This window comes from Condylura cristata, unplaced genomic scaffold (assembly GCF_000260355.1).
Source record: "Condylura cristata isolate star-nosed mole 26May11 unplaced genomic scaffold, ConCri1.0 scaffold00016, whole genome shotgun sequence".
Taxonomy (NCBI): Eukaryota; Metazoa; Chordata; class Mammalia; order Eulipotyphla; family Talpidae; genus Condylura; species Condylura cristata.
The window spans coordinates 36,613,682-36,640,406 of NW_004567117.1; the positions used below are offsets into that span (position 1 = coordinate 36,613,682).

At 38.6% G+C, this 26,725-nt stretch overlaps 1 protein-coding gene across 3 annotated transcripts in view; it reads left to right on the plus strand.

Annotated features, from left to right (window-relative positions):
* Positions 1–26,725, plus strand: part of WDR7 (WD repeat domain 7) — a 274,767-nt gene that overhangs the window by 30,622 nt on the left and 217,420 nt on the right. For all 3 annotated transcript variants that reach the window (XM_012725890.1, XM_012725891.1, XM_004683929.2), the window contains 7 exons: positions 20–165; positions 812–914; positions 3,420–3,561; positions 4,061–4,309; positions 5,039–5,259; positions 19,155–19,350; positions 25,949–26,163. In XM_012725890.1, coding sequence (XP_012581344.1) covers positions 20–165; positions 812–914; positions 3,420–3,561; positions 4,061–4,309; positions 5,039–5,259; positions 19,155–19,350; positions 25,949–26,163 — 1,272 coding nt within the window. The remainder of the gene's footprint in view (positions 1–19; positions 166–811; positions 915–3,419; positions 3,562–4,060; positions 4,310–5,038; positions 5,260–19,154; positions 19,351–25,948; positions 26,164–26,725) is intronic.

The following is a 26,725-nucleotide window of genomic DNA, read 5'->3' on the forward strand; positions in this document are numbered from 1 at the left end:
AATTTCTTACTTCTTACAGGTATTTGATGCTGGAGACTATTCCCTGTTATGTTCAGGGCCCAGTGAAAATGGACAAACATGGACTGGAGGTGACTTTGTGTCAGCAGATAAAGTCATCATTTGGACTGAAAATGGACAAAGTTATATTTACAAACTACCGGCCAGGTATTCAATAAATACTAAGTTGGATTCTAATCTAAAGTAAAAGATTCCAAATTTAGGGTAAAACCTGAAAGTATGAGTGAGATGTATGATGTACATATTTTGTTAGATTTGCAATTTCAGTTTTCTAACTACAAAAGTTAGGTTGATTTTTTTTTAATTTTAAATAAGATATTTTAATAATATTGATTATTTAAATTTCATGCCTATATTTGATTAACTAATTTAAAAATATTTTTCTTCAGTGTCAAAAAAGTCCTTATCTTATGGGATAGTATTAAATATTTAATATCAACATTTTTTCTTAGTAAATATGGAATGTTATTCACTTGAATGTATCAATGTCAGTATTTTTTTCTAAGCTTTCTTTATTTGTGCGCATAAGAGCTTGGTGTAGGCGATTAGAGGACTCACCAGAGACAGAGTGGGGAGCAGAACAGGTGGATTTACTGAAATACACTGCTGAGGGGAGCAGCGGGTGAGATAGGTGAAGTCTGCTGTGCCATGTAGGGCAGCTCCCTGGCTAGAGATCAAACTCATGCCTGAGTGGCTTCCCAGAGTGTCATAGTTCTGAGACTTAATCCCTTGCGTCACCCGAGAGGCACCAATGGCAGTATTTTAATTGAGCTGTGTGTTTTCTCCTTTCCAGTTGCCTTCCAGCTAGTGATTCTTTCCGCAGTGATGTGGGAAAAGCAGTTGAGAATTTAATCCCTCCTGTACAACACAAACTCTTGGATCGAACCGATAAAGAGGTAAAAACCTTCAGATATCACTTATAATTGATAGTCACATTGAAAAAAATTTCCAGCTCTTTTTATTAGTGTCTTTTGGCAACTTAGCTTTTGAAATCTTCAATAAAATCCAAGACATGTTAAATTTTGTAAAATGCTTTGACATCAGCAGTTAGAAGAACAACTTTGAAATTTGCATATCTTACAACAGAGAGTTTACCTGTAATGCAGCTTTCATCTTTTTCTAGGAATAAAAATTAACTTATGTTAATCCATAGTGGAAATAACTACTTCTTTATAAAATTAACATTGATGGTATGATTTTATTTAGCATCATCATGATGCTGTGGATATCGTTGCAGATGTCAATGTGGAACAGCAAAGATAGTCATGTACTAATGCTAGTAATAGTTTATTACTGAACAAGGCATTGCAATAGCTCTCCCAAGCCAGGTAGTAATTTAAATCATTAGACATTAGACATGAAAGAGTAAAAGAGGTTTTTCCACTTATAAAAACTAAAACTTTTAAGATGTCTAGAACCTACTTAGTATCAATTTAAAGTTGAACTGGAGCAGCACTGACCACTGGATTTTCAACTTCTTTGAGCAGCTTGCAGAGGGTGCTGGTTTCGGAAATAGAATTTCCTCTGCTAATGTCCTGGTTCCCATAGCTCTATTGTCCTGAACATTTTGTCACATCCCTATGTGGTGGGCCGGTAAGGTAAAGAAAATACTTTTGTCCCTGAGTGTTTCCAATATACTGACTTCACACTTCTTTGTATAATTAAAATCTTCTATAACTGTGCTAATTTATTAATTCTCATGACTGTTCTTTGCTAGAGGACACTTCCAGTTAAGTTTTGGGGTAATGATTTCTATTAAAAATAAAATTCATAAAACAGGCCCTCCCTGGTGGTGCAACAGGTTAGGATGCAGCACTGCAAGCTAGTTGCAGCCACTTCACTGCAAGTTTGATCCTCGGCCCCAGAGCTGACCCACAAGGCCCAGCAGACCTCTCCTGTCTCACCTGCTGCTCCCCTCAGCAGTGTACTTTGTCGATCTGCCTGTTCTGCTCCCGACTCTCTCTGGTGACTCCTCTTACCACCCCTACACTTCTGGCCTGTCTCCCAATTCTGTATGCAAAAATAAATAAATCTTTAAAAAATGCATAAAACAAAACAAAACAAATACATACTGTGTTTCTTTAAATATTATCTCCTTCCCTGATACATGTTAAATATAGGTATTATGTGGCATAGAATACTTCATGTGTTAAAATACAGAATATTGGCTATAACAGCTACCATAGCAACTTGTTAAATATGTTGTTTATCAGTTGAAATGATTAGTGATATTCAGACTTTATTAGAAGTCAAATATTTGATTATGCTTAGTTTGTATACTTTATAGCATGGTGCTTTTTAGGTGATTTGTTAGCTATAATTGCCAACATTGAAGTCTGTATATTACTACTTTTTAGGATGTTTCTTTGTCTTACTATTTGTATTTGCAAATTAATACTCTAAACTTTATTGTGGAAGTCCACCACCAGTTAGTATTGCTACATAAGTCACTGAAGACCATAAGTGGAAAATATTTATTTAAAAAATGAAAATATATACAAAACCAAATGAGTATTTTTTGTTCCTAGTGATTTATAGCCAACATTTCAGCCCTCATCCAAATTGTTATGTAAATATGACCAAGGAAAATGTTATGCTCAGTGAAAAATACATTTAATTAGAAGCCTGGAGTCCTCTATTTGCACAAGCTCTGAAGTTTAACTTGATGCTATTCTTCACAACTAATCAGGAGTGGGCACAAAGCTAGATCAGTGAGTTCTTCCTTTTGACCTTTTAATAGAGACTTCTCTTTTTTAGTAAAGAGTGGTTATCTTTATTCATTATTTAATTACAGACCACTAAATTAATTACATTGTTGTGGTAAGCAATTAGTTTTTGATAGCAGAGAAAAAGCATATGAATACCAATCTAGAGAAGGTCTACATATGTAATTTTCATTGCATGTTTGTATTATACTGGATTTGAATACTAGCTGACAGTTGTATCTTGCTACAAAATTACTTTAAAATATGGCTGAGCACTCATGCTATGAATACTTTTTTTTTTTTTTTTGAAGATTTACTTATTTGTGCATACAGAACTGGGGTACAGGCCAGAGACTCAGGGGTGGCGAAAGACTTCACCAGAGACAGAGTGGGGAGCAGAACAGGCAGATTGACGAAGTACACTGTTGAGGGGAGCAGCGGGCAGGTCAGGAGAGGTCTGCTGTGCCATGTGGTCACGATGGGGCAGGCGGGAATCGAACTCATGCGGAAGTGGTTTCAGCTTTTTAGTGCAGTGTTTTAGCCCGCTGCGCCACCAGGGAGGGCCATGAACACTTGTTTACTCTGGTACCAAGTCAATGTGCTTAAACATCTTTTTCTGAAAAATATTAATGTGTGAAATATTTTTATTAAAAAGCTTCTAAAGATAATTGAACAAAAAGTTGTTTTTTCTGGCAGCTGCTGATTTGTCCTCCTGTTACCCGGTTCTTCTATGGAGGCAAGGAACACTTTCATAAACTATTAATTCAGGGTGATTCTTCTGGAAGATTGAACATTTGGAACATATCAGACACACCTGCTAAAAAGGAAGGTGCAGAAGGTAATGGAAAATCATGTTTTGCAACTTTTTTTTTTAAAGATTTATTTATTTATTCATAACTGGGGTACAGGTCCAGAGATGCAGAGGGTGAGAGGCTTCACCAGAGACAGAGTGGGGAGCAGAATAGGCCGACTGACGAAGTCCACTGCTGAGGGGAGCAGCGGGCGGGCCAGGAGAGGTCTGCCACGCCATGTGGTCACCTCCGGGCAGGTGGGAATCGAACTCATGCGGAAGTGGCTTCAGCTTCTTAGTGCTGTGTTTTAACCCGATGCACCACCAGGAAGGGCCCATATTTTGCAGCTTTTAATTTAACAACCCAATTTACTAACCATTGAGCAACAAATTGTCAATGTACATTTTCTTCTTGGTATTAGCGTTGATGACTTACCATCCTTGGGCACATTGCTCCATCAGACATAGTCATATGTATTGTCTGTGTAAAACTGTTTTTCTAACCTGCACAAATGTTTTCCTTTTTCACAAAACAAAACCTCTGCAGGGCTGGGAATGACAACTTCTATTAGTTTGCAAGAAGCTTTTGACAAACTGAACCCTTGTCCTGCTGGGATTATCGATCAACTGAGTGTGATTCCCAATAGTGACGTCCCTCTGAAAGTAACCACGAGTGTGTACATCCCTGCACACGGGCGGCTTGTCTGTGGTCGCGAGGATGGCAGCATCATCATCGTGCCTGCCACCCAGACAGCCATCGTGCAGCTGCTGCAAGGGGAGCACATGCTTCGGAGAGGTACTCTGCCAACCTGCTCGTGTCTAGAACATTCCGAGCACTCTAGGACAGGGATTTGGCAAATGTCTGCCTGCTTTGCTTTCAGCAAATACCTGAATTGGAATATTATTAGTGTACTGAAGTTGGTAGAGGTTAATGCACAGATATAAAACGCTTAGTACCTCTCCTACCTCTCCTAAGGACTGTCAGTAAACAAGTATCCTATTTTGTCTCTGTGATTTATGTTGAGTTACATTTAGTCCTAGTTCTGTCTCTGGTTTCCTTAAACAATACTATCTTATTAATAACACTGGTAATCTCATAGAACAGTGCTGTCCAGGACCAATATAAACACATAAGTATAACAACATGTCTAATTCCCTAGTAGCCGCATTGACAGTGAAGCAGGTGGAATTTAATAACACAATAGTTATGCTTATTTCAACTTGTAATCAATATGGAAATAATGAACGAGCTCTTTTACATTATCACTTTGTATTAAGTCTCTAAAATATCATGCATGTTTTTGCATTTCTAGCACATGTGAATCGGGACCAGCTGCCTTTCAAGTGTTCTTTATTCCCATGTGACAGGCAACTCTTACGTGGGACAGAGCAGTTCTAGAAAATATCAGAAACCTTTTCTATGATAAGTGTTCTAGCTAAGTCCAGTGATCTATGTTTGCTTTTGTTTGTGGAAACGTGGCAAGACTTTAATTTTCACATCTTAAATCCATGCCCTCATTCACAGGTTGGCCGCCTCACAGAACACTGCGTGGCCATCGTAACAAAGTCACCTGCCTGCTGTATCCTCATCAGGTCTCGCCTCGTTATGATCAGAGATACCTGATCTCTGGAGGTGTGGATTTTTCAGTGATAATTTGGGACATATTTTCAGGAGAAATGAAACATATCTTCTGTGTGCACGGTGGTGAGATTACTCAACTTCTCGTCCCACCTGAGAACTGTAGTGTAAGTTGATTCAAAGCATTTTCTGGTTTCTTTAAAAAAAAAATTAGAATGAGTAATGTAATAAAATGTTTTTGGCCAGTTGAATTGAAAATTAATTTTGCAGTGAGTGGAAACTACCTAAAGACACACAAGCATCTGAACAGAGCATGCTTGGGGCCCCTCTGTAGACCCCGGGCAGGACTGAGGGCCCCCGCAGCTCAGGGACAGGAGGGAGAGTCATGCAAGCCAGTCTGGGTGTCGGAAAGTAACATAAAGCTTTTGATTGATTTATTATAGACTTAATAATGAAGATTTTCTTGTGTTTAGTTGACATTCGGAAGCACTGATGAAGACAAAGAAACTTGGTTTTAATTTTGTGATCATCAAACAAATACATGACAACCTAGGTTATAACTGGTTCTCTTAGCCGGTGGTTTCTAATCCTCCGAATTTGGTATTTGCCCCTGACTGCTTTGCTGATCAGACATCATCTGTTGGTTCCACTGCTTGAATTGTTCCTCCCCGTGTCATTTCCATTTAGCAGGAAACATTTTCATTTCACTGGCTTCTTGGAAGCCTATACCTATTTACTGAATATAGTGGGAAGATAAATACTGAAAAGTTTGTGATCCACTTTTTTTTAATTAGAATTTTGATTTTTATCTCAGGTAGATTCAAGAAGAAGTTGAGTTTTGACATGTTGTATTTTCCTTTTTTAAGGAAATGATGCTCTAAAACTGAAATGTTGGGTGTATTTGTAAAATTACCAGGACAATGCCGCATACTTACTCTCTGTAGTCTAGGTGTTTCTCAGTACATTTCCCTACTCATTTATTTTTGTGCTGTTTTAGCATCATTTTTTACCTAAAATCTTGCCAAATTCTCGCTATAGGTTAGCAGTGATTTGGCACTAGGCTTAGTGGTTCTCTATATATTTTATTTCAAATGAACTTTTTCTATCCCTTTACTGAAGGAGGTTTTAATTATTTTAAAGAGTGGACATGTTCACAGATGACAAATACCGCTTAAATAGACTAGTAGGTAGGCTGCTTAAATTGAATAGATTTTATTTTCATTTTATGTTGAAGAATCTTGTTTTTCACTTTCTCAACAAATTTTTACTAATTTTTTTTTTCCAAAATGGTACAAGTTTATTTAGGCGAAATTCTTTGAAATTGGCCTTTGATTTACTGGATTACCTAGTTAACAGTTTTTATATGACACAAGTTATTTTAAGTAACTAAAATGTTAACAAGAAAGTTAAAATTTTTCCTGAAGCTATCCTTTGAGATATAAAATGTTGAAGCAATACAGGATTGTTTAGGGCCAAAGGTTAACTGAGAGCAATTCAAAAAGTGTTTTGGAGTACGGTTACCATCTTTCAAGTAATGTTATGTTTAAGTGGTCTATGAAATAGAGGCTTCCGTTTTAGGAATACACCATGCAAGTATTTCAGTCAGTCTTCTGCGGCTGACTGTCAGTGGTGAAGGAGAGCTGCTAACAAAATGTGATGGTGGTTGCGGGCCTGGGGCTTGGTGAACTATGAGAGCTGTGAGCTTCGGCCAAGTTTTGTGGGCGTCAGGAGGTGACTGATGTGCAGCTTGGGGATGGCTCCTGGGAGCTGATTTGCCTCTTTTTTTTTTTTTTAAAGATTTATTTATTTGTGCATACAGAACTGGGGTACAGGCCAGAGGCTCATGGGCGGTGAGAGGCTTCGCCAGAGACAGAGTGGGGAGCAGTACAGGCAGATCCACGAAGTACACTGCTGAGGGGAGCAGCGGGTGGGTCAGGAGAGGTCTGCCGCGCCATGTGGGTCACCTCCGGGGCCAGCGGGAATCGAACTCATGCGGAAGTGGCTTTAGCTTCTCGGTGCTGCGCTTTGACCTGCTGCGCCACCAGGGAGGGCCTGATTTGCCTCTTTTATTTCTCTATTTTATGAAATGTGAAGGGAACAATTCAACTTGAGGTTGTTGTTTTCTATTGGGTGGCTTAGTTTCTTGCTAAAACAGACTACTATTGTCATTACAAGTTGTGCTTAATGCTTTTAAATGAGTGCTTTTGGTCTTTGTCATTGGGGTTAAGATGTGATAGTTCATAGGTAATTATAGTAAGATTCAAATTTAAAGTTGAAACAGGCTTGCTAAAATTTTGTCTGATGTTAGACTTTTATCTGTACTTTGATTACTATGAATGTGCCTATTTTATCAATAGGTCATGATATTTATAGTAAAACACAAAAGATATTAAGGTCATTACTAAAAAAAAGGATAGGTGTATCCTTCCTGTTTTTCAGCTTTGTGGCTTCCTTAGCGTTAAGGGAAATGCCTTATAATCCTTCAGAGAGCTTGTCAACTGTAAGGTTTTCATTCTCCGGCACTATAGCACTTTAGTCCTGTAACATAATCTAAGCAACATGGTATGCTTAGAGAGAATGGCTTTCCAGTCTGAATATACTTAATTCTCTCTCTCGTTGACACAGATTTTTGAATTCTTGGCATTTTGCTGCTGCTTAAATTTTCAAAACAAATAATTTTAGAACAATACATGTGTTTCTTTGTATAAGCATGTTAGCTAGATATAGATGAGTAAAAAAGAAAATTACTTCTCATTTATGGCATCTTTTTAAACTTTTAATGTCACACAATTCCCCAAAAGTATCCAGAAGGGGGCAGCATAGCTTTGTGAAACAGGAACGTCAGGCTTCTAGTCTGCATACTGGAGTTTATGCTTCATTTTATAGTCTCCCTGGCTTTTAGCAACAGAGACAAGGTGAGTGGCACATAGGACTTTATGTGTGCCAGTTGGCTCATGCCCATGCTCATGGCTGAGGTGCTCAATTACTGCATTCATTTTTCTTTTTAACATATTGTCTTGCATTCTGCAAAAGTACCTACAGCTTTTGCCTGAAGTAGCTTGATTTCAAAGTTGAATTTGTACTTTTGTTCTTAATTAAATTTGAATGTTATCATTTACAAAGCAATTCTGTAACATGCTCACTGAACCCCTTCAGAGTAAACTCTAGTAATACAAATGAAGCAAAGGCAGGAAGCAGAGCTAACATTTTTCTAAAATATTTTACAATGTACATAACTTGTTTTGAGGTCATTTTTATATATTTTTATGCACTCAGTACCGTCTACTTGAAGTTAATTTTAATGTTTCAAAGTGAAAGCACACCATGTTACAGAACAGACAGATTTTTCCTGAGAGGATCCTGTCATCTTTCTATGTCACTCAGCATGTTCTAATGTCATTTGACATGACTTTCTGCAATTTACTAAATTCTGTCAAAAATTTAAAATGCTGCATTTAAAATTATTTTTCTTATCAACTTTAGTGGGTGAAAATGAGTGTAGCAAAATATTTTGCATGTCTGGAAAAGCTTCTTAGGCTTGTGTGGAATTACTATATAAAGAAGCATGTTAATTTTCAAAGCCTTGTGAATAGGTTTTGCTCAATTGCCCTTACAAAGCTTACAAATAGGTTTACATAGTCACATTTCCCCCCCACCATTCTCTATCATCTCTGTGTGTAATCTTTGAGATGTCGCTGATTCTCTAGGCTTCTAAGTCGCTGTTGTATTTGTATATCGCATTCACTGCCATTTGGAAAGCCCCTGTTGGGTAGCTTCCTCTGGTGAAGGAGCCACAGTAGAAAACAGCAATTTTAATGCAGCATGAGAAATGCTTTGAAGTCCATTTTCTCTGACCTTGCAGAGAACAAGGCCTCAGGGAATTCATCGGTGGGGGCCTGCATTTGGCCCTATTGGGTGGGTGGGAAGGCTCCTAGCAGGTGGTGTCTCTGATAGTTGTCTGTATTAGTTTCATGGGTGTGTGTAATATGACATAGCGTACAGGAACAGCGTTTGCACACATACTTAGTCTTTTGTATGTTATGTGGAGAAGTCTGGAGCAAGTGTTAAGTTGTCCCTCCTAGTACCTGATGGGTGTGTCCATGTGAATACCAGCATGGATTTGACTTACTTGCACAGTTCTTTGAAAATCATGACCAGGAGATCAGAGGAATGGTTTTGCAGGTACAGCCATAGGTCACTTCATTTCCTCCTACCTCAGGAAGGCTATTTGGAAGAAACAGTGAAGATAAGGCTTCAAATCCAAAGGAAAATTTGTCAGGACAGTAAATGAAATGAAAATGGAATGTGACAGAAGGTGAGGCAGGAAGACTGTTTTGTATGAAAATACCAGTTGATCGATGTTTTTTTAAAACCTCATAATTTGTGGTTCTTCTTAGACTTTCAGAAGGAATTAGAGAAAACTTTTGCTGCTTAGGCAGGTGGAGCCTGAAATTAGGAAGAATGGATTGGGCATGTCCATGATTGCAGGTTTTGTGGAACCACACAGGCCTGGTCTGTCTCTCCCTGAGTGTGGCTTCAGCAGGCTTCCTAATGCTGGGAGTGCTGCTGGCTCTTTCTATGCAGTGTTGCTTAAAGGTGGAGGGCGCACCTGGCCTGCACAGGTCACTAAGCCGTTCATATTGTCGTTTTATTTTCCATCATCTACATTTCCATTTGGCTTAAAAAAATCCCAGGTCTGCAGGCGAGAAAATAATAAGAAAAATGAACAGCCATATACCAGAGACATTTGTGGGGATGGAGTGGGGAATGGGATCAAAAATGGGGGGGGGGGGAGTGCACGGGACTGTGAAACCCACAGGGATTACAATTGAGATTAAAAAAAAATGTACAAAATGGTGTACATTATTATATTATAAAGAAGAAACAAAAAAAGCCCAGGTCTGGGCAATTTGTTCCTTCATTCCCAGCTTTGGGAGAACTGGATTTTAGATGTGTGTCATTGCTATATTGGGCTCTACTTTTCATGTCCTTACTTGCCAGTTGAGCAGGTCATTCTGGAATTTTCCCTAATTAGGGATTAAGTCCCCTTTCTGTGTCAGCCTAGCTTTGCATCAGACAATGAAAAGGGTTTGTTCTCCCTAATTGTGTAGGAAATGTAGTCTTGATTGTTGACAGTCTTATGCTTTTCCTGCTCACTGCCTGGACTCTGGGCTTAGCTGTTTGACAGTCCAGGCAGTTTCATGTCTTCTGGAAGTCTATGGGTGAGTACAGAAGGGTATGAGTACTACTGTTGCAAAACCTCTGATAGCCTGATCCCAGGTGATCAGTGGGGACATTTGACCCCATTTATTTCTTTTCTTAGCATGCAGACACAACTTTCTTCCCTAATTGTGGACACTGAAGACTAGGTTTCTCTATGTTCTGTGATATAGGCTTAGAAAACAAAACAGTGCCCTCGTCAAATAAACAACCAAAAAAAAAAAAAGGTACTCTTATCATGAATGTTTTATTAGTCAACTGTTAAAGAAGAGATACAGATTATTTCAGTATCATCCGTTAAAAAAATGGGGACAGCAACTGTTAGCCCACTTGTTTCCATGTGAAAGAAAGAAAAGACACTCGATTATGTCAGAGGTATATAAAGTCCGTGGTTATTTCTTGTAAGCACACAGGTATGAACAGGATAAATAGGTTGAGGACATGTGGCAGGGTCAGAGTTACTAACTAAATCAGATGACGGTGCCACTCGCTTGAGAGAAAGTGGAGGGCCAGGCCCACAGCCATCTGGGCTCACAACTCCGTGCACGCTGGTAAGTGAGGACCTTCGTTACAGGAGTTGTTTGAGCTTGAACATGTTCAGCCCAAGGCTTGGGTGTGTGGCTGGGTAATCAGTGGCAACAGCTGATTGACATCCGGAGAGGCAAAGGGCAAAGCTTTTGAGTTCCTTAAGAAAACCTTAAAACATTTTCAGAATCTGCAGATTTGATTAACTCAGTCTCTAAAACTCAAAAATTTATAAGTGAAATGAAAGAAAAGCGTGTTTAAAAAAGATTTACTTATTTATGCATGTAGAACTGGGGTACAGGCCAGAGGTGAAGGGGTGGTGAGAGGATTCACCAGAGATAGAGTGGGGAGCAGAACAGGCCGAATGAGGAAGCACACTGCTGAGGGGAGCAGCGGGCGCGTCAGGAGAGGTCTGCTGCGCCATGTGGGTCACCTCGGGGGCTGGGGATTGAATTCATACTGAAGTGGCTGTGGCTAGCTTGCAGTGCTGCATCCTAACCCGTTGTGCCACCAGGGAGGGCCCTAAAAAAACGTTTTAACGTTCTAAAGGCACAAAGTAAAAAGTTGTAAAGTAGACGCCATGGAAACGCAGTGTGAGAAAGGGTCCAGGAACAGCGGAAGTGGCGCTTGAGTTGCTGGCTGAGGTACTTTCACTGACTCAACTTTAAGGTAACATGTGACTAAAATGGACAAGTATGCAGCTGGAACTACTCAGATTAACGCAGGGTTTATTTTATTTTATTATTATTTTTTTAAATGTACTTTCTTACATCTTTGTTCATTTTTGTCTAGTCACTGTTTCTCCTTCAGGGGCAGGCCCGGTACTTACACCGCCACCGCAGCACCCGTGAGCCCTCACAAATGCCTTGTGCTCTTCCCCCCATTTTGATTCTCCTAGTTCTCCCTCCCTTCCTGTTTGCCTCAGATCTACGGTCCACTTGTGAGTTTTGTCTTTTTCTTGACCTTTTATTCAGTTTCTCTCTATTCCACATGTTAGTGACACCAATGATAATTATCTTTTTCCTGTGACTTATTTTGCTTGGCATCCTCACTTCCATCTCCACCCATGGTTCATGCAAAAATCATGAGTTTTATTATGTCTGATTATGAAACAGAGAGATTAATATGTGAAGAAAACATAAAAAGGGAACCTAATAGACTTGAAGAATTACGTCTTCCTATTTCCTGGTAGATACCGAAACACTGCAACTCCTTCAGAAGATATTATATTTTTAAAGGATTTATGACATATAATCAAATACTAATGATGATAAAGATAGTATTAGCTGCTATCTTTTGTATGCATGCTCTGTTAGTCACTGGGCTAGTTTGTGTACATTGTTATTTCATTGAATTCACACAGTAATACTGTGAGGTGTGGTTATTGCTATTGTGTGTATGCACATGTGTGTTACATTACATAGAGAAATGAGGCTCGTAATAGTTGAATAATTTGCCCAAGCCACTCAGCAATTGACAGTGCTCAAAAGTGGTCTTAGATGGTGCAATGACAGCCTACACTTGTCAGCCATACATACCTCCTCCTATTAGAGGTAACAATCTATTTGAAAATAATTGCAATTCTTCAATTTTTGACTTTACTTTTTTTTTTTTTTTTAAAGATTTATTTATTTGTGCATACAGAACTGGGGTACAGGTCAGAGGCTCAGGGGCGGTGAGAGGCTTCACCAGAGACAGAGTGGGGAGCAGAACAGGCAGATTGACGAAGTACACTGCTGAGGGAAGCAGCGGGCGGGTCAGGAGAGGTCTGGCTCGCCATGTGGTCTCCTCCGGGGCAGGAGGCAGGCGGGGATCGAACTCATGCGGAAGTGGCTTCAGATTCTCAGTGCTGTGCTTTAACCCGCTGCGCCACCAGGGAGGGCCTGACTTTACTTTTTGCTTAAATATTGGAGTTAGCACTTGGCCTTCACCATTTACTAAGCTGTTTGTATTGTTCTGTTTTCCATCATCTGTATTTTCACTTGGCTTAGAAAAGCCCAGGTCTGGGCAATTTGAAGGTTGGACTCTTCCTCCACTCGGAAGTTTAATGAAATTTATTTTAAAACAACTGCTGGGTTAAAAATAAATATCGAACACTTCACTCAATCTATTTGAAATTAGTGTGCTTTTGTGGGAGTGGAGGATCAGAGTCACCTGTTTTTTCCTAAACTAACAAAGGATCTCAAGTCATTTATTAAATCTTTTTTCTCTGATAGGCAATATTTTCTTAATCTTGAATTAAATTCTTCATATTCACTTGCTGTTTTACTAATAAGGAAGCAATTAAAGAATGATCAAGTGCTAATTATCCCACTATTGCTTCTTTGTTAACTCTTATATGAAGTGAGTAAGAAAGAATTAAAACTTGTCCTTAAAAGTTTTTATTTAGGACCCTCCCTGGTGGCGCAATAGGTTAAAGCACAGCACTGTAAAGCTGGTGGAAGCCACCTGAGCATGAGCTCTATCCAGGTCCGGGAGCTGATCCACATGGTGCAGCAGACCTCTCCTGTCTCCCCTGGTGCTGCCCTCAGCAGTGTACTCTGTCAGTTTGCCTGTTCTGCTCCCCACTCTGTCTCTGGTGAATCCTCTCACCTTCCCTGCACCTCTGGCCTGTACCCCAGTTCTGTATGCATAAATAAATAATATATTTTTTTAAAAGCCTTTTTTTTAGAGCATAGCTATCCCATTATGACTAGTCAGTATTTTGAATAGATCACCTGGTCTTATTTTTTAAAATAGCTGTTAAAAAGATGGCTATCTTTTTTGTTTGTTTGTTTTTCTGTTGAGAAGAGCTATGAATTTCTGGAAATGTTTTTTTTTTAATCTTTTGTGAAAGTATGGAAATAAAATTACCACTGCAGTCTCTTTTCCCTTTCTGGTAGAATATTTAAAAGTGATAAATGGTGCATCTTAACTGCACATTTATGTTCCATGGAAAGAGTTCTGGGAAGTACAAGGAATAATGATTTAAAGAATTGTGGGATTGATTTATGAATGAAAGAAGTTGGTCACTTATGGCTCGTCTAATGATGGGCAAATTTAAAAGGAGAGATGAGTTAGCATTGATATACTTAAAGACTAAAAATGTTTGGGGTGGTTGAGAGATTGTTCCTGAAATTATGAAGAAAAGAATAATTTAGTTTAGGAAAAAAAGAGCAAAAGTAGAATATATCCATATATATATATATATATATATATGTATATAAAATTTACATTAGGAACTGTTAGAAAGCAGAAGCATCTCCCCAGAGAGCTAGTGGATGGAATAAACTAGCTGTCTCTAATTTCTGTAATTCATGGCAGACACTTAGAAACAGGTTACATAAAAGGTTTCTGGGAATGGTTTAAAATGAAGTCTTGTAAAATGTGTAAGGTCAGGCTGGGTGACCTAGGTGGTATATTCTGACTCTGAGATTCTGTGCGAGCTTTGCCATTCTGCTGCTCAGCACTAATGCACCATGAGAATTATTTACTGGCAAATTAGTGAGACTTCCTAGGTAGAGGACCAGAATTCTTTGGACAATAATAATTGAGCTTGAAATATACTTAGGTCCAATGTCACCTCTCTCTCATCCCAGTTATTTTAATTATTTTATAAAATAAATATTAAGATGTTATTTGATTCCATATTCATTTTGTTAGTCTTTGCTTTTGAATTAACTTTTGATGTCATTGGTCTATGATGCTTTTAGGGAAGAGTAAATACAGTGTTTGGAATGTGAATTTGAATCATTTTCACCTGCAAAGTATTAGCCAACTTGATAGGGTGCTCAGTCCATGCAGTGCAAATTCTCTGCCATAACAATAAGACATTTAAAATGGTGTTTAGGGCTTTCCCTGGTGGCACAGTGGGTGAAAGCACAAGCTGGCCGCAGCACTTTGATGCGAGTTCTATCCCTGCCCCAGAAGTGACCCACGTGGCGCAGCAGACCTTTCCTGCCTCACCCACTGCTCCCCTCAGCAGTGTAGTACTCAGTCGGCCTATTCAGCTCCCTACTGTGTCTCTGGTGAATCCTCTCACCGCCCTTGTGCCTCTGGTCTGTACCTCAGTTCTGTATGAACAAATAAATAGATCTAAAATAATAACAATAATGATAAAATGGTGTTTATATGGACTCCCTTAAGTCCATTGCTAACAGTGGTTGCTGAAGTGGTGTATGTGAAATAGTTCACTGAGTTATGGGATGAATATAAAAACTTACTCAGATATTCTTCTTGATCTCAAGAAACTGAGCTTATGAACACCTCATGTATGGAAGGACATTGGTGCCCCCTTGTTTTTCACATCACGTGGGGACGTATCCCTTAAGGGGGTACTGGTCCTGCCACAGTAGATAGGGTGACCTTGTAGTTCTCACTAACTGCTTCCAGATCAATGTATTTGATTAAGGGATTTGCAGATTACATTGTATAGTTCTTAAGCTAGCCATCAAAAAACCGGGTGTAGAAAATAATGATGGGAGAGATTTCTAGTGAAAACTAGTATCTTTTTATGAGCCACATTATGAGGTTGAAAGAGTGATCATTTGAGCAGTCTAGCAGGAAGGCAGCCAAAAAAATAATAATTTTATCAAATATGCATTTTTATCTACTGTCATTAACAACGAAACCTTTCAAAGATAGTGTTCTATTTCATCTTCTGTTTGTTTATTGCATAAAGTATTGATACGGAGGTACTTCTGTGTTTTATAAAGAAACATCTATCTATTAGGAATATATTGCAAAGATTAAATGAATGGCTATGATCAGAAAAGGTTGGAATATAGGTGCTTTTAAATGATTTAGCTGAAGATATGAGGTTCACATTTTTTCTTGTAATATTTTAATCACACAGTTTAAATGTCTTACATATTATATTCTTATAACACCCTTCATGTTTAAGTCATGTTTAGATGACTTTTCCCGATAGAAATGGAAGACAGTGAGGTAGAATGTAATTAATCAAATTACAGATCAGTCATTATAGATGAAGCAAATGTTCTATAACCGAGATCTCTGGGATTCAATAATAAAAAAATTATGCTAATTCAACTCATTTCGGGGAAAGCTGAGTGAGAATTAAAGAGAAATATGAGGTATAAAATATTCTTTAAAAAGCATTTCTTTAATAATTTTGCAGACAGATAAGAAGATATCAAGTTAATTGTGCTTTAGCAAATCTTTTAAGTGGTTTCATTTAACAGATAGCGGAGAATTATTTATCATTAGTCTGTTCATTGTTTGAATTGACATTAAGACCAAGGTGGTGCTTGAGGATGGTCTTTTTTACATTTAAATAGGCTAGACATTTGCTTTGTTTATATCATTAACTTGTTTTCACACAGCCTGCAAAGGTAACCATCAACTCAGAATTAATTAGTGGAAGCAAAATTAATGAGGTCTTACTGTACTGGGCCATTTCTACTCTAGGCCAGTTTTCTTCACATGAGTGGGACTAGCATTTTCTTGGAAGAAGAAAAATTAGATTTATTTTAATCCATATTTAAAAAGCAGAAAACCATCTTTTCTTGTGAGTTAAGTACCGCTAACAACGATGCTTTTTTGGGCTCACTAATATTGATTCTTTTTTGTTATTTTCAGTCTTGATTATTTTGGCAATTTCCAGACTGTTGCTCATTACAGTAAAGCTAGAGGTAACTCTTCAGATGCTTATGGTCATTTGCAGGCATCGTATATCATTTTTAAATCTGACCACACTTTTTTTGTTGTTGGAGCACATCACTTGCTAGTTTTCACCATTGCTGCACTGTATGAAAGAGGAATAAGACTTCTGAAAAAAAAAAGTTATGTAAATATATGTCAGGTTAAATTGCATCCTGTGTACACAAAATGCTAAAATTTTGGGGATGTACTTCAAACTACTTTTTTTCCTCTAGAAAATCTTATCACATATCTTGATTGTACTGTGTGAGTGATCATATGGGAGATGTTTAGATTTTTGCATGAGAGTGGGGTGCAATTTCTTGAATCTTTGAACTTACTGCTCCGTGTAAATGGAGAAGGAGGAATCTGGGCAGTGAAGCTTCTGAGGAGTCGCTGCTTGCAGAATCAGGGTCCTCCGGGAACCCTCTTTGACGAGGACAGCCGTGCTGCTTCTGCAGTTTAGAACAGGCAGACGGACTGACATACAACGCTGAGGGGAGCAGTGAGGGTGACAGGAGAGGTCTGCTGCACCATGTGGATCAGCTCCCTGGCCAGGGATTGAACTCGTGCTGCAGTGGCTACAGAGAGCTTCACAGATTCATTGTGCTGCACTTTAACCCATTTGTGCCACCAGGGAAGGCCTCATTAATATGTCCTTTTAAAGACAAAAAATAATGTGTCACCTGAGTGCTTATCAGGGAACATAGAGTAAGTGTGCTTAATAAATGCTTGTTTAAGAGCATTCTATATGATCTTTCCAAACTTAGTTTTCTTTACTTTTGAAATTACTAAATGCCTGCAAAGCTGGTTATACTGTTTCAATAATCATTTTAAGAAAGGATAATAAAGCTAAAGTTAAAGAATGAAACACCTGGACTTATAAACAAAATAAATAAGTTAAAAATGTTACTGTCTTTGTTTATTAATATCTTGCTTCATGTAAAAATTAATGTTAGGTTGTTTATAAAAAATATTCAGTAAGATCAAAATAAAGTGAAGACAAAATGAGATAAGAAAGTAGATGAGACCATTGAGAGTCACATTCAGAAATACCTGCTGGAGAGTCCACATCACTATAGATGGAAAATTTAGTCCTGAATTTCCTACTTATCCAGGCCCAAATGAACTAGTATATATAGCAGCTTTTCCCAAAGTGGGTTACTGAAAAACTAGGTCTTACCAGATTATCTTGGTCACATAACTTTATATCATTCAAATAATACTATGTCCCCCATGCAGACATAATCGTATTTACATCTGTTTGCTAAAGGCTCTTGGAAGTCCCTTGGATAAAAACTACAACTGCAATTTGTATTTCTCGTGCACACTTGCCTACACTGCCTTTTTTTTTTTTTAAAGATTTATGTATTTATGCTTACAGAACTAGCTAGAGGTGCAGGGGCAGTGAGGGGATTCACCAGAGACAGAGTGGGGAGCAGAACAGGCAGATTGACAAAGTGCACTGCTGAGGGGAGCAGCGGGCTGGTCAGCAGAGGTCTGCCGCGCCATGTGGGTCACCTCCAGGGCCGGGGATCGAACTCGTGCTGCAGTGGCTTCGGAGAGCTTCATAATCTGGTGCTTTAACCTGCTGCACCACCAGGGAGAGCCCTTCACCCCCTTTGTTTTAATCTGACACCTGCCAACATTTCCCATTTAGTGAGATACACCATTCGGTGAAATACTGTTCTTTATTTAAAAATAGTCTTGTTTAGGTGAAGACTGTCAGAGTTGGGTTTGAGATGAGACATTCTCCTTTGGATCCAGAGCAGAGACACACACACATGCACACACACAACCTCACACATCCATATATGGTAGAATAGGTCTTGTTTTCAATAAACAACCTCATGGGTTCATTTGGTTTCACCTCACTATGCACTGAAAGTATAATAACTAAAAAGTTAAGTTGTAAGCTGCCTATAAATATTACAGAAATTTGAAAGATTTGATATTTAACTTTCTAGGTTGTGGATTCAGTTCTCTGTTGCTATTGAAAATCTTTACCACCTTTGTTTGATTATCCATAGTCCATCTTGTCTTGAAAAAGAACTGAAGGCAAAACTAGAAATGAGCAGAGAACGCAGAGCAGAATGTTTAATTGGCCATTGTGCGCCTGCTGAGGTGTTGCTCCTGCTGGCACTAGAGACAGAAGCTGAGCAGCACGTCTGTAGATAATACAAAGTGTCTGGCTCTTAAGAAACGATTGTGGCAGGGCAACCAGAAGGTTATTGTTTTTGAGCAAAGGAACAGGGAAGAGCCTGGGTCTAAATGACAGCGACACAAACAGAATGCAGCTCGAGCAGCTGACAAAGGAAAGTTCACACTGTGGAAAGAGAACACGTAATAGCAGATCAATTTTTGTCCAGCTCTGTCTGCTCATAGGCAGCTTTCACGTTGGTGAGGTCATCTTCAGATTGGAACAGCAGATTTGCCAAAGCATCTTTTCCATCTTTAATCGAGGATTAATTCAGTATTTCTTTTAAGCGCTAGGATGATGGAACTGGGACTTTTCTTTTTTGTATAACATAAAGGAACACATTTTTCAATATGACTTAATATCATGGTTTGTTGTCAGTGATCAGTATAGGGTTGATTTTGGTTTAAATTATAAAAGACGGGGTCATTTTATTGTGAATGTAATACAAATGCAATGATGGTTTATTCATCTTTTCAGGCAAGAGTGCAGCACTGCATCTGTTCTGTAGCCAGTGATCACTCAGTGGGACTTCTAAGTTTGCGAGAAAAAAAGTGCATCATGCTGGCATCTCGTCACCTTTTCCCCATTCAAGTCATCAAGTGGAGGCCATCTGACGATTACCTAGTGGTGGGCTGTTCCGATGGCTCTGTGTACGTCTGGCAAATGGATACTGGTAAGAACAGATGCTAAGAGGTTGACATATAAATGAAATGAGTACGTTTGCTATCCTGGAAATTAAACACCTTTCATAGGAGGAAAACAGCCCTGAAATGTGAAAAGGTTGCAACTTTTATTCTGATTGCTGCTTTCTCTAAATGTTCGCATCCTCGTCAACAAAGAAGTCTTTAGACATTTTCTTACTTGTTATATGCCAAGTAGTTGCAGTTTTTAAAGGGATGTAATTAAAGTGCCGATTAGGACAGACAGCCAGACACCGGGCAAAAATGAGCGATTTCTGTATAATTCTTGAAGGAAACAATGATCAAGATAAAGGAACCATTTTTGTCTCTAATTCAGATAAATATCCTCTTTTATTTGGAAAGGAGAAAAGCTATAGGGGGCAGTTAATTGAAGTGGTGATCGAAATTAAAATTTGAAGTTCAATAGAGAACAATTTAAGGATTCAATATTCAAAAATGTGATGTGTAGGGTATAGGAGAGATTAAGTATTGCTTAGTTTCAAAGTACATGCCATGATATATAATGTTTATTATGCTCAGGATATCATTGTCTGTCCTGGAAACCTTTAAGTATGTGTTTATTAGTTTCATCTTTCATAAACACATTTCGTTCTACTTTTGCTGTCTTAAATGATGATCAGTGACTAAACCTTTCTTTACATTTCTATCCATAGTATAATCTTTCCACTAAATGTTTCCCTTCCTTTCATATTTTTGTTTGTTTCTTTTAAACGGTCCCTTTAAACATCAGAATATACGCACATTTCTGTCCATACCATGATGCTGTAGGTCATTCTGTCTTTTGGGGATACGTCATCATAATCTTTGGAGGCCTTTTATTTATAGGCCTTGTTTTTTTTTTTTTTAAAGATTTATTTATTCATGCAGAACTGGGGTACAGGCCAGATATGCGGAGGGTGAGAGGGTTCACCAGAGACAGAGTGGGGTACAGAACAGGCAGATCAATGAAGTACACTGCTGAGGGGAGCAGCGGGTGAGTCAGGAGAGGTCTGCCTCGCCATGTGGATCTCCTCCAGGGCAGGTGGGGATCGAACTCATGCGAAAGTGGCTTAAGCTTCTTAGTGCTGTGCTTTAACCCGCTGCTCCATCAGGGAGGGCCCTATAGGCCTTTTTTTAATTGACTGTCTGTAGGCAGTCTTGACTGCAGGAAGCATTCTTTTTATTTTTTTTTAATAATATGATAGTATTTTTACATCATTTTGTACATTTTTTTTTTTTATCTCATTTGTAATCCCCATGGGTTTCCCATCACCGAATCACCCATGTGCCATCACCACAGTCTTGTGCACTTCCCTCCCCGCAGGAAGCATTCTTAAGGAACATCAGACTACGTTGCTTTTGCATTTAACTTTTTCTTGTCTGGTTGAATAAAAGGCTCATACTTTTTGTCTAAATTTAAAAGCATGCAAGTATTAGAAGTGATGCAAGTATTAGAAAAGATGAAAGGTAAATGGTACCATTTGACATATTTCTCTGTAGTCTCGATTCTGTGCATCTTTAAGTCAGTGTTGCTGTAAGTGATGTAGACAATTTACTTCTGCGCCCATTTGTGGTATCCTGTTGGGTGAGCAGTACAGCCTTGTGATTCTAGTATGTTCCTCCCACAAAGTTTAACATTCAAGGTTTGTCATAGGCTCCATGTCAGATGGCTGGGTTTGAATTTAGGGTTGTCCACTTGCTGGCTCTGTGACCCTCCCACTCCCCCAAGATACTGGATTTTTGTCCTTCACTTTCTTATTTGTAAAATAAAGAGCAATCGTTTCTTTTTTACAACACTGAGAGAACAAACAATATTAACCTGGTGTAGTAGGTATTTTGTAAGTGTGTATTTGTGTTTGTGGGCTTGTAAGTGTGTATCTGTACTCAGTGTGTATATCTCACATTACTGTTCTCAAAAAGATACTACTTGTTACTATGTTGAACTCAGGACTAGGATTTTAAGTATCAACACCATTAGAAGTATTTTCTTTGGGAGCTAGTACTAAGGAGAGTAAGTTCTTATAACAATAGTGACATTTGTCAAAACTTTTACAATACTATAAATGTTATATTGATCATTGATACGTTTTTAAATGCAAAAGTGTGGTAAGCTTGCCTATGGCTTTTAAAAATGAACTAAATGTGAGATAGGAAGAAAGCATAATATTCCTGAAATTTTCAGATACTGAAATAGATGATACTGAATATTTCAGATATAAAATACTTTGGTAAAAATATGTGTGTACTGGAGAACAGTTTCATATAATGAAGCCCATTTTGAATTAAACACAGTATTCACAGACTTCACAATTCTGACTGTCGGGTTTGAGGAAGCAGACAGCATGGCATTTTTAAGATAAAAACAGCAAAGTAGAATTTATTTTGGATTTCGAGCATAATGGGAGGTGTGCCTTCTTTTTTCCTTGTTGTTCAGGCTTTCGCGGGTGATATAACAGTCCCTGTGGACCAGTAAGGCACATCCTGAAGGTAGTGACATTATTTATTTATTAAATTTATTTATTTATTAAATAAATAAATAATGAAGCTAAATAAATCAGATTCAGCCAAGGTTTGAGGCATGAAATGTATCTAAACTTGGAGAAATACTTCATTCCTCTTCTTAATGTTTTGGGACGGTTTCTTAAAAATAACTTTAATTACACTAAAAGTACTCAAGCATATTGTGTAATTTTCTTTGTTTACTATTCTGTATTGATGTGTCTTAAAATGCTTACAATGGCCTTCCTTTATACTTTCATGCAGCATTTTCTTTTATGTGTTTCTCTTCATATGGGCATCATTTTCAGTGTTCGCTTTCTAATGAAATGTAATAGAAAGTTTAATTAGAGATAGACCCACAATCTTCTGTTCTTTCACGATGTTATCTTTATTATCTGCCATAGCAATGAAAAGTCACCTGTGAGGCCACAGGAAATTATTCTTCCACTTCTCTGCATAGGGAGAAAATCAGTCCACAACTAGCTATAAGACTTGGCCAAATGAACTCCTTGAGTTATACTTAGGAACTGACCAAGGGAGGTAGCTTCTGCTTAAGCTGCTTAGGCTCCTGGGGAATGAACCTTCCTTTCACCTTCCATGTTCCCAGTAAGCATGCGGTGATGTTCACAGAAGCCTTTGACAAGGTCAAAATCCTATCTACTTGAGAGAGAGTGGTGCATTTTAAGTGATGGCGGATATTACAAGATGATCTTATCTAGTCATTACCAAGCTGAACAACATCCGTATCTATCTGTTTTTATCATCTTTGCTATGGAATAAAAGTGATTCGCCCATCATTTGTCTATTCCTATCAGTCCAGTTACTCCAGGAGCCCTTTCTAAGTATTAATAGAAATTAGTTTATGAAGTCTTGTCAGTTTTGTTCTGTGATCTTTTTATTTTCTGTCCCTCAGCTTTCTGAACTATTTCTGCTGTTGTATTTACTTCATGAAATATGGTTTGTCATATTTTAAACTTAATTATCTAATCAAATATAGATAAGAATTGTGAATGAATGTATATTTACATCTTTTGAAAACGTCTATGGAAAGTATTGATAATCAAAACATAAATGTATCAAAAAATCAGATTTTTTCCCTACAAATTGTCTTAGTGTACTGTTGTTCTTGCTTAACACTAATTCTTGAAAACATATTCATACATTAATTTTTATTTACTTAAATGGAGGGTTTTGTTTTGTTAGTAAAATTAAAAAGAGAATTGGAGGTGGTAGAACTCCCTATTAGTACCAGTATTTTTTCACACACTTATCCTTTGTCTTACAGGACTTAATGGGTAGAGATTTGATTTTATGTCGGTTTCACAGTGGATGGCATTATATCATCAAATTTTCTATATCTTCTACATTTTTGCTTTATATTCTACTATAAAAAATTTATAGGACGAGATTCAAAGAATGAAAGGGCTAAGAAAAATGGCACTTTTTTACAATCTTGGTAAAGCCAAGTATAATCAATCAGAGGGTTTCTTTCCTCCCTTTGAACAATTCACTTTGGAATTTGGAGGAAAAGGCTGTAAGATGCAGTTTTGTGAGATGGAGAAACCAACAAAGTAGACCGAGATGGAACTGCCAGGGAGAAGAAGAACATGAAGGATGTGGTTGCTTGGAAGCCAATGAATGAAAGCATTGCAGGGAGTGGAGCTGAAGCCTGGGTGCCCGGGGACTAAGTGAGAGTAGCGAGGGCTGACAACTGTGAGTTCAGTAACAGCAGGTTCTGTGCTTGTCTTGTGGTGAAACCTGACGAGTTGGATTCAAATGGAAAATGGGAGGAGAAAACTCTGGACTATTAATATAGGCAACTCTTTCGAGGGAGATTATAAAACAATAGGTTGCCAGCTGGCCAGAGATTTGGTGTCAACTGTGTTTCCTTGTAAACAGCTGAAACAATTGCATGTTTAGATGCAAGTGGAAGTGATAGAGTAGGTAGGCAAAACTGATGAAGAGAAAGTGGAGAATTGCTGAAATCCTGACCCGAGGCAGACAGCATTAGGTCAGAGTCTGGACAGTGTTTTCAACACTCTGGGGTATGTGAGCAGAGATGCAGTGAGGGAAGCTTGTGCTTCTTTTCTGATGCTTTCTAAGTAATCTAGGGAGCAAAACTCTCCCCTGGGTGAGGGCAAGAGATGGAGTGCTGGAAATTAGAGGAGATAAAAAGGTATGAAATAAGAAGTAGTTAAAGTGAAAGTGGGGAAGTGAAAGCTCTGTGCAGATGTCACCACTTCAGGCCCTCATGCCAGCCTTGGTCATGAATTCAGGTGGCTCTTGCAGTGTTGGTCATTCACACCCTCTTCATCGGGCAGGTGTGGAGGAGGTGGACAGTAGAAATGAAGACAAAGCTGTGGCCAAGAGGGATGATGGAGTGTTAGTAAGGACATGGGGTAAGCTAGATTAACGGATTGCTGGAGTGAGTCCTCAGGAAGGGATTACTGAGTCAGAAGGAGAGAAGAGTGGGAACTGATATCAGGGAAGGGGATGTTTGGAATTGGGTCATGTTGGAATTTTGTTTATTGGTAATGAGAAGATTATAAATTGACCATAGTCTGTGACTATGAGTCAGACAAAATGATTGGAGGGCTGCAAAGAACCAAGAGGCCAGGATATGCGGAAGTCTCATATGTGCTGATTTTTGTACATTTAAGCAAATTTAAATCCTTTTGTGAGAATACACATTCTTCTTTTTCTATGTACGTGGAATGTTTTAGGTAGCATTTTCTTATTATGCTTCACCTCCAAAATGTATTAGTAAAGACTCAATGAAATGAAGATGTATATAAATACTGAAATCACCAAGCAATGCTTGTAGGAGTACTATGGAAAAAAAGGTAGTGAGTAAAGGGTAAAACTCTAAGAAATGAGGGGCAGACCCTCATGGCATTTGACATTGAGGTATATTGGGTTGCATTTGACATTGGGGAGAGACTATATTTCTGGATTTTTTTTTTAAAGATTTATTTATTTATTCATACAGAACTGGGGTACAGGCCAGAGATGCGGAGGGTGAGAGGATTCACCAGAGACAGAGTGGGGAGCAGAACAGACAGATCGACGAAGTACACTACTGAGGGGAGCAGCGGGTGGGTCAGGAGAGGTCTGCTGCGCCATGTGGATTTCCTCCGGGGCAGGCGGGGATCGAACTCATGCGGAAGTGGCTTAAGCTTCTTAGTGCAGTGCTTTGACCCGCTGCGCCAACAGGGAGGGCCTATTTTTGGATGTTTTAACCCTAGCTCAAAACACTGTAAAAATTTTCTGGTTAATTTTCACAATTGACTTGTCCTCTTTTAATGGCCATTTACTGGAAGAATGCCCAGTGAATCAAAATAGACTCCATCATCATTTCATTGTCATTCTAAAATATTATACACAATGTCACATTGAGACCCTTCTCTGCTTGATGTGATGCTAGGTACTATATAAAACAAAGCATGCAGAGGAGTGTGTACTTTACAGTTAGCCAGAAAATGTACAGATGGTGATAAAGGGAAAAATGGCCAAATGAAGAAGCTTTGGTTACAAATAGTAAGAGTTGTTTTACCAATACAGGGAAGCTTTGGGTATAAAGAATAAAAATTTTAAAAATTACAGACAGATTGAGTGGCTAAAAATTTCCCCCCATCCTGTGGAAGTTTCCTAGAGAAAGAGAGACTTCCGGAGTCTTTAAGTCGAAAACATTTTGAAAAATAGTAAAACTCGGGCACTTTTGGGGTTGGTTTGTTTACGCTGAGTAGACAACATAGAGGAAGGTGAAATCAGAGGGAATGGTGTTTGTGATGGAGTGGTGTGGTGGGTGCTAGGTGACCATCTTGGAGTTTGGAAGACATGGAAAACCCTGGAGAGAGTTGTTGAAATCTGGGCTCTGAGGTTGTCCTACTGTGAAGTTGTGGTGGGCTTTAGGTTGATGAAGGTAATGCCAGACGGAAGAGCACCGGAGGAAGGAAGCACAAGAAAACAGTGCTGGGAGACGCTAACAAGACCTATTTTTTCTTGGTAAAGGTCAATGCATTTTCCTTTCTTAAGAAATTATTTAGAATGCTCCAGTGTTCGCTAGTAGTTGTGGATGCCTGTCTCTTCCAGGTGCACTGGATCGTTGTGTGATGGGAATAACAGCAGTGGAGATACTGAATGCGTGTGACGAAGCAGTTCCCGCTGCTGTCGACTCCCTAAGTCACCCAGCGGTCAACCTGAAACAGGCCATGACCAGACGGAGCCTCGCAGCTCTCAAGAACATGGCCCATCATAAGCTGCAAACCCTCGCAACTAACCTTCTGGCTTCCGAGGCATCTGACAAGGTAAGTTTTATGTGTAGCTTGTGTACAGTCCCCATTTCACTTCTTTCAGTTACATCGTTTTAACACATCGAAGGGGCTAATTTTGGGGAGGTGATTTTGGTGAAAGGTAAGCTTCTAATTTGCATTTATTCAACAGTTTTATTTATTCAACTATTTATTCAACAGTTTTAGAGTATTTTAAATTATTGGCTTTTTGAAAGAACTAATTATTCTTGTTCAAAACATTGGAAAGAGAATCCTACTGAATTGATTTCAGTTTCTGAAATTAGAGCAAGCTTTTTATATATAATCTGTTTGACTTTCTGATAGTCTTCCTTTTGAAAGATTGATTGCTGGTTAGTAGCTCCAGAAGAAAAAATAGTAATTTAGGTACCATTAAAATGTCTAGTTGTGGCTTATCTTTTGTTTAAAAAGTAGAGTCTGATTTTGCTCAGGTTAGGTGATTGTAAGAGTGTAAGAGACTATTTGAGAACAGGTGTGGGGACATGTACCGAAGCTGGCATTTCTCTGTGAATTCGTTACACTTTCTCGGCTCACACTTGAGATTAAGGTGTTAGCTACT